General features: G+C 50.6%; 1 protein-coding gene across 2 annotated transcripts in view; it reads right to left on the bottom strand.

Moving 5' to 3' along the window:
• The window catches only part of MDGA2 (MAM domain containing glycosylphosphatidylinositol anchor 2), a 631,070-nt gene extending 620,301 nt beyond the window's left edge, over window positions 1-10,769 (bottom strand). Inside the window, exon 1 of one of the 2 annotated variants that reach the window (XM_008171632.4) lies at window positions 10,446-10,769. In XM_008171632.4, coding sequence (XP_008169854.1) covers window positions 10,446-10,518 — 73 coding nt within the window. In that variant the 5' untranslated portion in view covers window positions 10,519-10,769. The remainder of the gene's footprint in view (window positions 1-10,445) is intronic. The other variant, XM_008171633.4, reaches the window with a different exon arrangement.
• Window positions 10,770-12,045: the final 1,276 nt, after the last annotated feature.

Below are 12,045 nucleotides of genomic sequence, written 5' to 3'. Positions count from 1 at the left end.
AGAGTGGGTATGGGCCTGGAGTGGTCAAACCAGCCACCCTCTAGCTCTCCAGAGATTGCCACAGTCCACTTCCCCCTCACCCCGCACTCACCCAGCAACAGTTGCAGCCAGAGGAAATCCCCAGCTCTGGACCTGTGCCGCAAGCAACCGGAGCTCAGTGTGGACCAGAGCTGGTGCAGAGAAACGGGGATGCAGAGCACACCAAGGGCTGCAGCAACCTCGCGCCAGGATGGGCTGCCCATTGGCGCTGGCCATTGCAGATAGCCCTGTCTGCAACAGTGCAGCCTGCACCAACAGCCAAGAGACCCCCTTCCATGAACACGAGGGCTCTGTGGGACACCAAGAGGGTGTTCCCGGAGGCGGTAACTAAACACCCGTAATCACATCATGACTCGCACATCCTGCCATTGCTTCCCTGTCTCCGCCCGAACACCCCCCCACACCCCACTGAGCCTGCATTTCTGTAACTACGATGCCAGTTCGTGGGTTTGCGGAGGCGGTCTGTCTCTTTCCCCCATTGACTCCCCCCCTCAACCTGTGCCTGCCGTCAGTCTGGTTATTCTACAACGGGGTCGAAAAATTACCTGCTTGGCCCAGAATATGAAAACTGGCTTTGATATCACTCTAGGGACCACTCCCCCCCCATTTATTTCTGAGGCTTTTCTATCAGTTCTGTTGAGGTCGCTATACTACCCCAGTAAACAACAGAGAATTGCTTAAGCGTCTGCAGGGACTGGATGTAGTGGGAGGGGGAGACATTTTAGAAACAGGACAGCAGCCACTGCAGAGCCCAGCCTCCTACAACGGTGAAGTTTGGCTATCCCAGTCACCGGGCACCCAGAGGGTTCAAAGGCCCAATCGCGAGAACACATCTTCAAAGAACAGGCCTCTCCCACATTCCCCTTTGAAAATTCCCCTGGTTTTCCCAGCCGCCCAAGCCAACCCTTGAGCCCTTTGAAGCCAGTGTCTCAATTGGTTCTATTTTCAACTGGTCCAAGATACAAACTGCTTAGTTTACAGCGCCTCCAAGGAGGTTTCAATGAAAGCCACGGCCAACTGTTCACTAGGGAATCGAAACCGGGCGAACCAGCTCCTCCAAGCTTGCTCACAAAAACCTTTCCCGCTCCAGCCCTTGATCAGCATGCACACAGCTCCCACCGCTGCTGACGGGAGTCGCGGGCGCAGATCAAGGGCGGCGCGTTTACTGATGAAGAGGGAGTCAAAGGTGGCACCTCTGAGCAGACAAGCTGCCCGGAAAGATGCGAGGAGAGGGAGAGAAGCTGGATTGAGCTATTTTTCCTCTTCATTTGTTTTTCCCACTGACTCTAATTAAACTGGATTTAGCTCACGAGCCAGGAGAGATTTATTTATTTATTTTGAAGTGCTTCCTTGCTGCCAGACTTCCTCCCAATTCCCCCAGCTCCGATTCAGAGAGAACACCTTGACCCAATATATGCAGAGCATCAACCATTTCCTTCTATGGAGATGCAAGCAATGTGCTAATAAGCCACTCAAGACAGCCGACAGAAAACGCTTTAAATGTCAAGAGGATTGTTTTGGAGTTATCATCTTCTTACTCTGAACGCGGCACAGTCAGCGGGGTAGCTCCTGTGTGGAGTAGGGTCCACTGGAGACAATAGTGCTGCCACCGCTCACACCCACTGAGGATCCGGCCCACTCTTCTGCTTGCTTGAAACTTAATGTATTTTAATGATATTTATCAGACATAAAACTTGCTTTTAGTTGCCACCTACATGGAAAGCATTACATGCCATGCTCCACATGCCCGTTCTCTTGTCATATTTTGCCAGATTTTGACACCATTCCAAATATCTTTGCCTTTCTTTCCAGTATGAGAGAGACAAGGTGGGTGAGGGAATCTCTTTTCTTGGACCAAGTTCTGCTGGGGAAAGAGACGAGCTTCGGAGTTACGGACCCCCTTGTCTCTCTCATATCCTGGGACCAAGAGAGCTACAACACTGCCACCGCAAACCCTACGATATGAAATTTACCAACAGACTAATCCTGCATTACTGAGGCTAGGTCTACACTACCCGCCTGAATCGGCGGGTAGAAATCGACCTCTCGGGGATCGATTTATCGCGTCCCGTTGGGACGCGACAATCGATCCCCGAATCGACGCTCTTACTCCACCAGCGGAGGTGGGAGTAAGCGCCGTTGACAGAAAGCCGCAGAAGTCGATTTTGCCGCCGTCCTCACAGCGGGGTAAGTCGGCTGCGATACGTCGAATTCAGCTACGCTATTCACGTAGCTGAATTTGCGTATCTTAAATCGACTCCCCCCTGTAGTGTAGATGTACCCTGACTCAGATAACTAGCACTCAGTGATACCCCAATAGAACTCCTCTTGTGCATAAAGGCTGCGGTATTTGTCTGTAAAAATAGTACTTCGGTCACTGTTCAGCCCGATCGAAAGCCCACTGATGTTGATAGGAGCTTCTCCATTGGCATCAGTGGACTTTGGATCCACCCCAAAAATTCATTTAATTGCAGTTATTTAATCTTTTCCTACAAATCAGTGGAGATTTCCATATGTTGATTGTGCTCCCTGGATCATGCTGGTGGCAGCACAAAACCAGTGCAGCGGAGTGCAAAACCAAGTCAACATATTCCTCTCCCTAAAAATCCAATGCCCCTTTGCATGATTCGCCCGTGTACAATGCTGCAGCGTGTGACCTATTGCATATTCAGGCAGCCTCTAGGACCTCCAAGAAAAGAATCAGTTTGAAGAGTCATTTCTATTCATTTGTGTTGGTTAATGGGCAGGTTGATGGGCCAGATTTATTTCCCTCTCTCCACATTCTCTAAGTGCATTAGCTTACATGCAGAAAATGAAATCATCTCCCAGCATTAATGAAATCTCAGTGATAAAATATGCTGGGAGAAGAGGGAACAGCCTTCAAGGGAATCTAAGTGGGTTGAGTTAAGAGTTAAAGTTTTGAAGGATTGGCTGCTCAGTAAATGGTCCTGGAGTTAGCGGTTGTAGAGCTCATCAGCTGCTTAGAAATGCATAGCACTGCAGCAGGACATAATACCTTTCCTGTTCTCGGGTGAGACCGCTTTGGTTTCGGTCACACAATATCCAGAATTGTACAGGGTTAAACCATATGATACAATAACAGCATTCAAAGATATCCACGATGGGGAGTACTGATTCAGAAAACCAGCTCTCTAAACAAAACCAGCCGTACCATTTGGGGGCTGGGTAATTAAGAGGCTGGCTTTTGAATATAAGAGCTAATAATCAGCTATCTTCCTGAACCTAGTTAGTTTTGCTAACAGGGAAAATGCATTAGTGTTGGGGTTCCCACCTCCCTTGAGGGTTTTTTTCCTCCTTCCAGCCTCACTTGTTTCACTAGCTTTAGCCAGAGTATCAGGTAAAAGCAGGGTCAGCTATGACATACAGCCATCAATATTGCTAAAGCCAACAGTCATTAATCTCCTGTTCTGGTTAGCTGCTAGCATGCAGCTACGAAACAAAAGCTGCAATGTAGCTGACAAAAGTTCTTTCTTGACAAGACATGACCACCAGTTTCTGTTGAATGGCTGGCTGTATTTTCTACACAGGATACTTCATCAGACCCCAAATCAAGTCGCCATATGGAATGCCAGGCTCAGCTCTTATTTTTAGATCCACTGATTGATTTGAAATGTGCGTCTTTGTAAATCATAAAAATATTTTAAAATTAAGCCTATTGTATAAGGCTTTTAGCAGGCATTAAAAAAAACAAACAAACCAGGAGCAATCTTTCTAGTGTTTAGTGTCAGAAATGTCACCCTTCCACATTAGTCACGGCAGCAACTGAAGAGGATCATCCTTCACTTACCGGGGTGCTTTTTTGGGGGGGGAGGGGAGACACTTCCCTTTGCGTAGTTAGTACTACAAGATACTGGTTTCAAGCTGGCCATCCCATAATTTTAGCCCATCTCAACAATACTCCTCTCTCCAATGCCCCGAGCACTGTGCTTATTCTTTTCCATTTTTCTCTCTTTTCTTCGGGGTTCATTGATAAACATTTTGAGGAATACTACTACTGTTACCCAGGTCTGTCGGTGGGGTTTTTAGCTCTTAATTATAGACGCTGTTATAAAATAGTTTGTGTGTGTGTGTGTGTGGGGTGTGTGTGCGCGCGCGTGTGTGTGTAGAGATGGATCCATGTTACATACACATGCTTCTCTTTATATAAAGATACCTGTCTTTACATACACGAACTTGCACTCACCTTCAGCAGTATTTTGACCCCTACGAATGGATGGACATTTAGGATTACTAAGGGCCATGTCTTCCCTGTTCATGGGAAAAGAGCACGGAAGTAACAAACATATAAAAAGAGAAAAGATGTGCAAGACATAGACAAACAGTCTGTAGTGAAACATGGAGTAGCAGACAGCTGGAGGTATGACCACCAACTACAAGGAGGAAGAGCAGCCTATGGAATGCATTGTGCGTAGCAGAGCTATGCCTGTTTCTGGGAAAGGAGACTGGGTTGCATTTATGTAAGCTGTGGCTGTGAGCCTCTTAGAATTTGCAAATGAGCCTCCCTCCCACCCACACAGGCTGTTTTCAGACAGCCATCATAGGCCTGGTGAAGCCATTGCTGCATTTAGATTATATATATCTCACCAAAATGTTTATAGCTGCTCATCTCAAGTTATTTGTGCAAACTGTTACAGAGTTGGAAATTTTGTCTCTAGTATAACAGGCAGTGATTTTCTGTGACTCCTTCCATTTTTCCTCCAGGCCACACCCCCCACCTCTGATATTATAATGTTGGCAGTTCATCCAGGTTGTGCCTCTTCCCTGCTGTAATTCAGTTTGTGTAACATCACGCAGAAGGTTGTGAATTGCAGTCAGACTTTTCAGGGGAGATTTTTAGTAATTTGCTGCACTCTTCTTCATTCTGCAGCGTGCAACGCATGGGAGTATATGACTCTAAGACATAATGGTTCGGAGTGCCTGGAACAATACAAACCGTTTATAACAGACCCAAAAGCCTGTGAAATTCGGCATCCTTAGCCTAAAGAGCTTGTCAAATTGACATAAGAATTTTGTTCTCCCATCTTTACTACATCCTTCATCTTTACGGAACACAGTTTATTCAAGTTATCGAATAACAACACTTCGTGCCCATATTAAGCCTTCTCACCAAGATATTTTCATACTGCACTGCAACTCTACTGTAGAATAAAAATATGTAACAGTAATGTTCTGAGTGCTTACTTTTTAGGCTTTAGTAACCATGCATGGCATCCAGAGATAAGTAATTTAAAAAGGGGGAAAGTGCATGCAGCACTTGAGTTTTTCGAAGAATTATTTTGCAGAAAACAAGCTAGTTAAAATTAAGGAGGTGAAATAAATAAGAGAAAGGCCCCATTTTTTTCAGGCCTTTTGGATCTTTGTATTACATTGGTCCAGAGAATAGGGGACTAGGCTAGGAGTCAGGTAGATCGGAGGTCTGTTCCTAGCTATGCCACTGACCTGCTGTGTGACCTTGGGCAAGTCACTCCACCTCTTTGAGCCTGTGTCCCTATCCACCCAAAGAGCTTGTATACATGGCGTTAAACGGGACTACACAAACAGGTACCTACTAGTTCACACGAGAAGGGTCTACATGGGGCAGTTACAGCGCAACCCTTCAGTGCATGCTCCAGCCCACACCCCCGTAGTCCGCACTGCCGTTCGTCGGTCTTCCAGGCTCACCTGGAATATTATTAATAATTTTATCAGAAATAGTGGCTGGAGCACTGGGCTGGGACTCAGGAGCTCTGGGTTGTATTCTTGGCTCTGGCACTGAGCTGCTGGGTAACTGTGGATAAATCACTCCACATCTCTATGCCTCCATTTCCCCATCAGTCAAATGGGAACACTGAGACTGACCTCCTTTGAAATGTTCTGAGAGCTACTGTTGAAAAGTACTATGTAAGAGCTAGGTATTATTATTACTAATAATACTTTCAAGTAATGTTAGTTTAAAACAAATGTATACCCACATGTATCTTAAGAAAGTGAATTACATTCTTCTGGGATCTTGGAATCTATGTTAAGATGGATCGGTGGTTTGCATTTTAAAATACGAAGGGCCAGACACCACTGTTACCAGTCAGCGGCGCTCCAATGAAGTCCAATGGCATTTAGACCTGTTGAGGAACTGGCCCAAAGACAAGCGATATTAAAAAATGGGAAGGGAAAAGACAGTAAAATGTCTTTGCCTACTACTGCAGTCAGGTCTATTTTTTGGCATTAAGTATTGTCATTATTTATCAATGAGTTTCATTAAGTGGCAGGGTGTACACAAAAGAGGATGCAGTCCCTGCCCCAAGGAGATTACAATTTGGCATGATCATGCTGTCACTGAAATCAGTGGAAAAATGCACATTAAACTGCAATGGGTGCAGGACAGGCCCCCCACATTTTCAGGATTCTTGGTGCAATATTGCCACTAGTTTTCCAGTCAAACATAAAAGAAAAAAAACTATGAACAAAAAGATTTAAGACACAATTTTCAAAGCCACCTATATTTTCAAAGGTGATTTAGGCACTAAGTTGCCTAAGTGTGCCCACGTCACTTTTGAAAATGGGACCTAGGCAATTTGGAACATTTTACCTTTCCTCAAAATTATTCCGGAAATATAGAGTGGGATTTTCCAACAGCCCCCAGTGGAGCTAACAGGAGCTTTATTATGACTGCTTGATTTCAACAGGATGCTGAAAACTTTGGAAAGTTACTGTTCCATAATGTTCTGAGACCTGGGCTTCAAAGGACTATCTTGAACAATCTGCCAGACAAGAATGGACTCTTGGAACAAAACACGTCACATGGTTTTCCTGGGGAATATCTAGGGGGAGGCAAATGCAAATTTCCCAGGCTCCAGTTATACAAAACCCAGCCTTTTGAAGCTACACTCTGAGAAGTGAGTTATTGTCTGCTGATCACCTGTTACATGAGGACAAAATCAAAGACCTAAGCTGCATAAGGGAAAGACTGAACTATTCATGATTGTTCTGGTTCTGAATTTGAAACAGTTGGAACTTGTAACCATAGGAAAAATCAGTTCCGGGTTTTGATGGACTGACACCTACCAGAGCCGGAGGTTGGAGTTGGGATGATCTCTGGGGAGCTTTTTTTAGGATGCATGCAGGTTCTTTTATTGTTTTACTATGTTTTTCCTGTAATGCTTTCACCTTAAGAATAAATGTGTTTGCTTATAAAGAGCTGTGTTGTAACTTAGAACTGTAGGCCATTACGCTGTTCATAGCCTCTGGAGAGAGAAAACAAAAGTGCAGATGATGACCTGTTTAGGCAGTCTGGCTTGCTGGGAATATCACAGCATAAGCAGGGAACCGTGCAGCTGGAAAACCCCAGTCAGGACAGAGAGAGTTGTGGGTCTCTGCCCAAGAGAGGTGATGCCTGAGGAGCTGGAAGCCTAGACTAGTGCCCTCGAGGAAGAAATACATGTGCCGTTGCCCTGAACTGGTATATTTAAAAAAAAAAAGTGAGGCACTTGCCAACTGAAAAACAAGACTGAGTTTAATGTCTAATTTTAAAATATCATATGTTCACTTACAACTCAAAAACCACTTTGTCTCCCAACATCATGAACATCTGCAGGTCCCTAGTCCATCACAGAGACCAAGTATAATGTGCATTACAGAATGACAATACATCACATTTAACTCTTATTTATAAAGAAGTCTTATCCCAGATGTGCAATCCTTTTTTCAGTAACAATTTCAGCAGAATTACTAGCAACCAAATAAGGGCACGATCTCTTTCATAGATGCCCACGCACAACATATAAGCCTTAACAAATACTCTCCTATGCATTGCAGAAACTTATGTTCCAAGAAATCCAACAATGTGTGTCCCTGTGCTTGACAGGCGAATGGATGCATTGGTGGCACACAGAGTGTAATGTTTCAAGTCAGTAATGCAAACGCTAAGGAAAATCCTCATGACAGTTCCTAATATTTTGAATTACATCAGATTTCAAAAAACCTCCAGCCACAAGTTTGCTTGCAGGCGGGTAATGGACATGAATGGCCTATTGCATTCATATGTGTGCACACATGTGCCCAAAGAAGCGTGTACTAGAAAAATGACAAAGATTCCTTAACATGTACTACCACAATACTCTTGTGAGAATGGGAGGCATGAGAGCCATGTCACCACTGAGCTACGCTGCTTATGTAATGTCGAGCAGTAACTAGAAACACTGGGGCAAGTGAGAGACAGAGGAACACATTTAGCCCTAAGCAAGCAAGTGCAACTTATTCTGGAGTTAACAGGGTTGCATCTACTTAGACCAGTAATTAATGTGACCCAGCGCTCCCTCATCCCCAGGCCACCCCTTGGATATCAATGAAGTAGCACGGGGCCCCAGAGGTGTGTATTGTGCTAGCGTAACACCAGCCCCATAATGTCACCCTGCTCTTCGGACTTTCTGGCTTTTGTTATGATGTCACAGCTTTATCGTGGATTATGGCTGCCTCTCGTATGTAGCATGTTCTCCTGTGAACGTGCTGCATCTACTGTATATCATGTGCTTCTCTTCTACTAGGAGGGGTTTTGTTTAGCCTAGCTTTTGATACCATGTTTAATAACCATCTGATGCGCTAAATAAAGTGCTGATTGACATTCTGGACAATGCCTTTGAAGGCAGTAAGGCTGCAAGAGGAGGAAAATCAGCACGGATTTTGGCCCTGTAATTTCCAGATGCACAAAATCATTGTGGACAAACTACTTGCATTCATCTAATCTGCTCCTCCGGGCTGCAGTGAACATGTTCAAATTCCCATCCACTTGCACCAATAAAAACCTTGCAAAGCCAGCTCTCAAATCAGGGGTTCACCACCACCCAGAGCAATGCATGATGTTTTTAACAGGTGTGCGCCAGTGCAAGAAAGAGAAATACAGACTGATCTTGGATGGGGTGATTCGCAAGCCACTGTAAAGAAATGTAACATGGCTAATGAGAAGAAATGTTCCTACGGTCAAATGTGTCCTGTAAGTTGATCCCTATGGTGGCTACTCTAGGCTGTGATATGTTACAGATTCCGGTATTCCTGGCTGGCTGTTTTACCACCCTGCATGATTTCTACAGCAGCTACTCTGGAACATGCACCAATTTGCTTCCCTCTCCAGGTCTAACTGGGATATTTGTCTTCTCTGAATCTGCGCTGTGCCAACAGGCTGGGGTCAGCATTCCTGACACCAGGATGCTGTTGCCAGGGCAGGCATCTGAATGAGAGAAATTCAGGGGGAAATGCAAAATAAATACATCTAAAAATCCTTTTCAGGGAGCGAGGGAGGGGGCAGGAGCCCCCACCGAAGTGCAGGCTCCTGGCTGAAGGGAGGAGCTGCTCCCCACCATCCCTTGCAGAGGAGCTCCCAGGACCCCTGGAAGAGCCTGGGCTGGACTTGGTCATGAATTGGGAGCCCCGCGGACCTTGGATCCCCGGGTGGCTGCAGACGCGAGGCTCGTTCGGCAGGGAAAGCTTATTTCTAGCGTCCCCCGTGCCTCCCCACGCCTCGCTTGGGGGCTTTCTCCACGTTTGCTCGGGGCCCGGAGTGGGAGAGCCACTCCGGCCTCGCTGCAGCCCCGTTCCTGCGCCCCAGAGCCGGATGATCCCAGAACGGGGAGGGTCCCAGCCCCACGGCCAGCCGGCGGAGCACCGCGGCCGTGTGGCGCCCACGGAGAATGGACCCTGGAGGGGGGAAATCGCTCGCTCCCCGCTCCGGAGTGGGGACTCCGCTTTCCGTTCACACGGCGGCTCATCGCCCCCGCGCGGCGGGGAACCGGGGCAAATAGGTTTACAGCGGGTCACGGCGATCAACGGGTCTCTTAGCTCCCAGCCCAAGCCGCCCGCTCCCTCCTCTGCCGCACACGCTCCAGGTGGGAAGTGAGGGCTGACGGGTCCCTGGACCGAGACCCCAGACGTGCTGTTTGCAGCGGGGAGTCCCGTCCCCCCACCCCATCTTGAATCCGCCTCCATCCCCATTCCCCCCAAGCGGTCTCTGGCCGTGGGAACCGGGGCTCTCTTCTGGTGCCCGTGCTCATGGCAACGGGGGTGCACAGAAAGCAAACTCCCTGCACTTCCCGAGCCCGGTCTCCCCGGAGAAACGGGGGAGGGAGGAGATGAGCCGGGGGGAAGATGGGAATCAGGAGGCAGGAATCTAAGGGTTGCACACAGCAAGTTTGATCCGGCGCTCCAGGTCGGTCCCGTCCCCCAGCTAACAGCCACGGAGGGGCTCCAGTCTTGCAATGCACAACGACAAGCGAACAGTGCCCCCCGCCCCATTCTGCATTGGGGGGACAACCCCTTGCCTTAGCGGGCCGGGGGGTCAGTCCCACCTCTCTCTTCCCCGCGGCGGAGACCCCCCCTCCCAAGGTCAGGCTGGGCTCGGCGGGTGGGAAGGGACTCACCGTACACCCCTTGGCCGGAGATCCCCTCCAGCAGCACCGTCAGCAGCCACACCAGCCCGTAGACTAAATCCATCTTCGCGTGAGCATCCACATATCCAGCCCCGGGCGGAAAGGAAGCGCGGGACCTGCCGGAGGCCAATGCCCAGCCCAGGTGGCTCCAAGCAGCGGGGCGCCCCGGGACACGCGGCCGGTGGGGAGCTGCCCTCCCTGGCGGCAGAGGCTGGGCAAGCCGGGGCAGGCGCTGCGAGCCGGGGGGTCCGCTCCTCTGCCCCCCGCCGCCCTCCAGCCCCGCGGGGGTCCCCCCTCCTCGGGGTCTCTCGCCTTCACCAAGTCACTCGCCGCAGCAGGATCGAGCCGCCAGCCGCCTCCGGGGCCACCCCAGCCGGCTCCCCGCTCCCGTCACATGCCATCGCAGCGCGGCTCCCGGGGCATGGTGCGCGGGGCCGGGCCGGTCCGGCAGCCGCGGGTCCGGCTCCCGGGCGCTCTCCGGAACCAGCCTCCCGAGAAGCAGCAAGAAAACCGCCCCCCGGCCGAGGGCAGCAGCAGCCCGCGGGGAGCCGATGCACGGCTGCCCTGCGGCCCCCAGCCCGGGGCCCCCTCCCCAGGCAGCGGCCGGGGAGCCGAGAGGCGAGCGGCGGGGGCGGCGGAACGCAGCAGCGGCAGCCGCCCGGGGCGATGCACCTGCCCGGGGATGCAGCGTCCGGCGGCGGCCGGGCTCGGCGCGTGTGTGAGCGGCGAGGGGCAGCCGGGGCGAGCGGGGCGGTCACGTTGAGCTCTACGTGCGGGGAGCCGGGGCTGGGGAGCCGCAGCCCGGCGACGTCAAAGCCTGCGTGGCTCGGCCGCCTGCCTCCCCGCCTCCTCCTCCGCCCCCTTCCCGCGCCGGCGCCGAGCTGCGGGGGGCGGACGCGCCGGGGGAGGCGCTCGGGGGCCGCCGCCCTCCGCGGAGCGCCCCGGGGGGCTCCGGCCGCCGGGCGCTGCAAGGCAGGGGGGCCGCCCGCCGAGCGCCCTCGCCTCGCACGTGGGTGGAGGCCGGAGCAGCGCCTGGGGAAGGAGGCGGCGATGGTGGGGACCCTCCTGCCCCTGCAGCGCTGCCAAGGCGCCAGACTTAGGGGGGCTGCAGCACCCCCTGGCCTGAAGCGGTTTCCAGCACTTCCAGGGACCCAAATGGCGCTCAGCACCGCCACTGGCCAGACTGGTCCACGCCCCTGCCAGGGAATGTTGCTGCCTTCTCCTGGTGCTTCTCCTTCTCCACTAAAAAGAAGAACAGGAGGACTTGTGGCACCTTAGAGACTAACACATTTATTAGAGCATAAGCTTTCGTGGACTACAGCCCACGTCTTCGGATGCATAGGCTGCCTTGCCCACGGACTCCCCCGTGACACGTTGTTTTCATTGAGAGCCTGTGCTTTCCTCAGGACACTTTGCCTTCCTGGCCTGACTTTCTTCCTCTCCTGGAGGAGTGTCCTCCCTGTTTTCTCCCTTCCCCACATCTCCGCCGGGGCTAACATCACAGGGGGCCTGGGGCTGCTGGAAATGAGCATCAGCCACTAAGCTGGCTTGCCTTCTGGGCCTAGTGATGTACTGAGACGGATCAGAAGTC

Source organism: Chrysemys picta, chromosome 4, assembly GCF_011386835.1.
Source record: "Chrysemys picta bellii isolate R12L10 chromosome 4, ASM1138683v2, whole genome shotgun sequence".
NCBI lineage: Eukaryota > Metazoa > Chordata > Testudines > Emydidae > Chrysemys > Chrysemys picta.
Note: the sequence above shows the minus strand (reverse complement) of the source record. Positions and strands in the feature narration are given on the sequence as shown.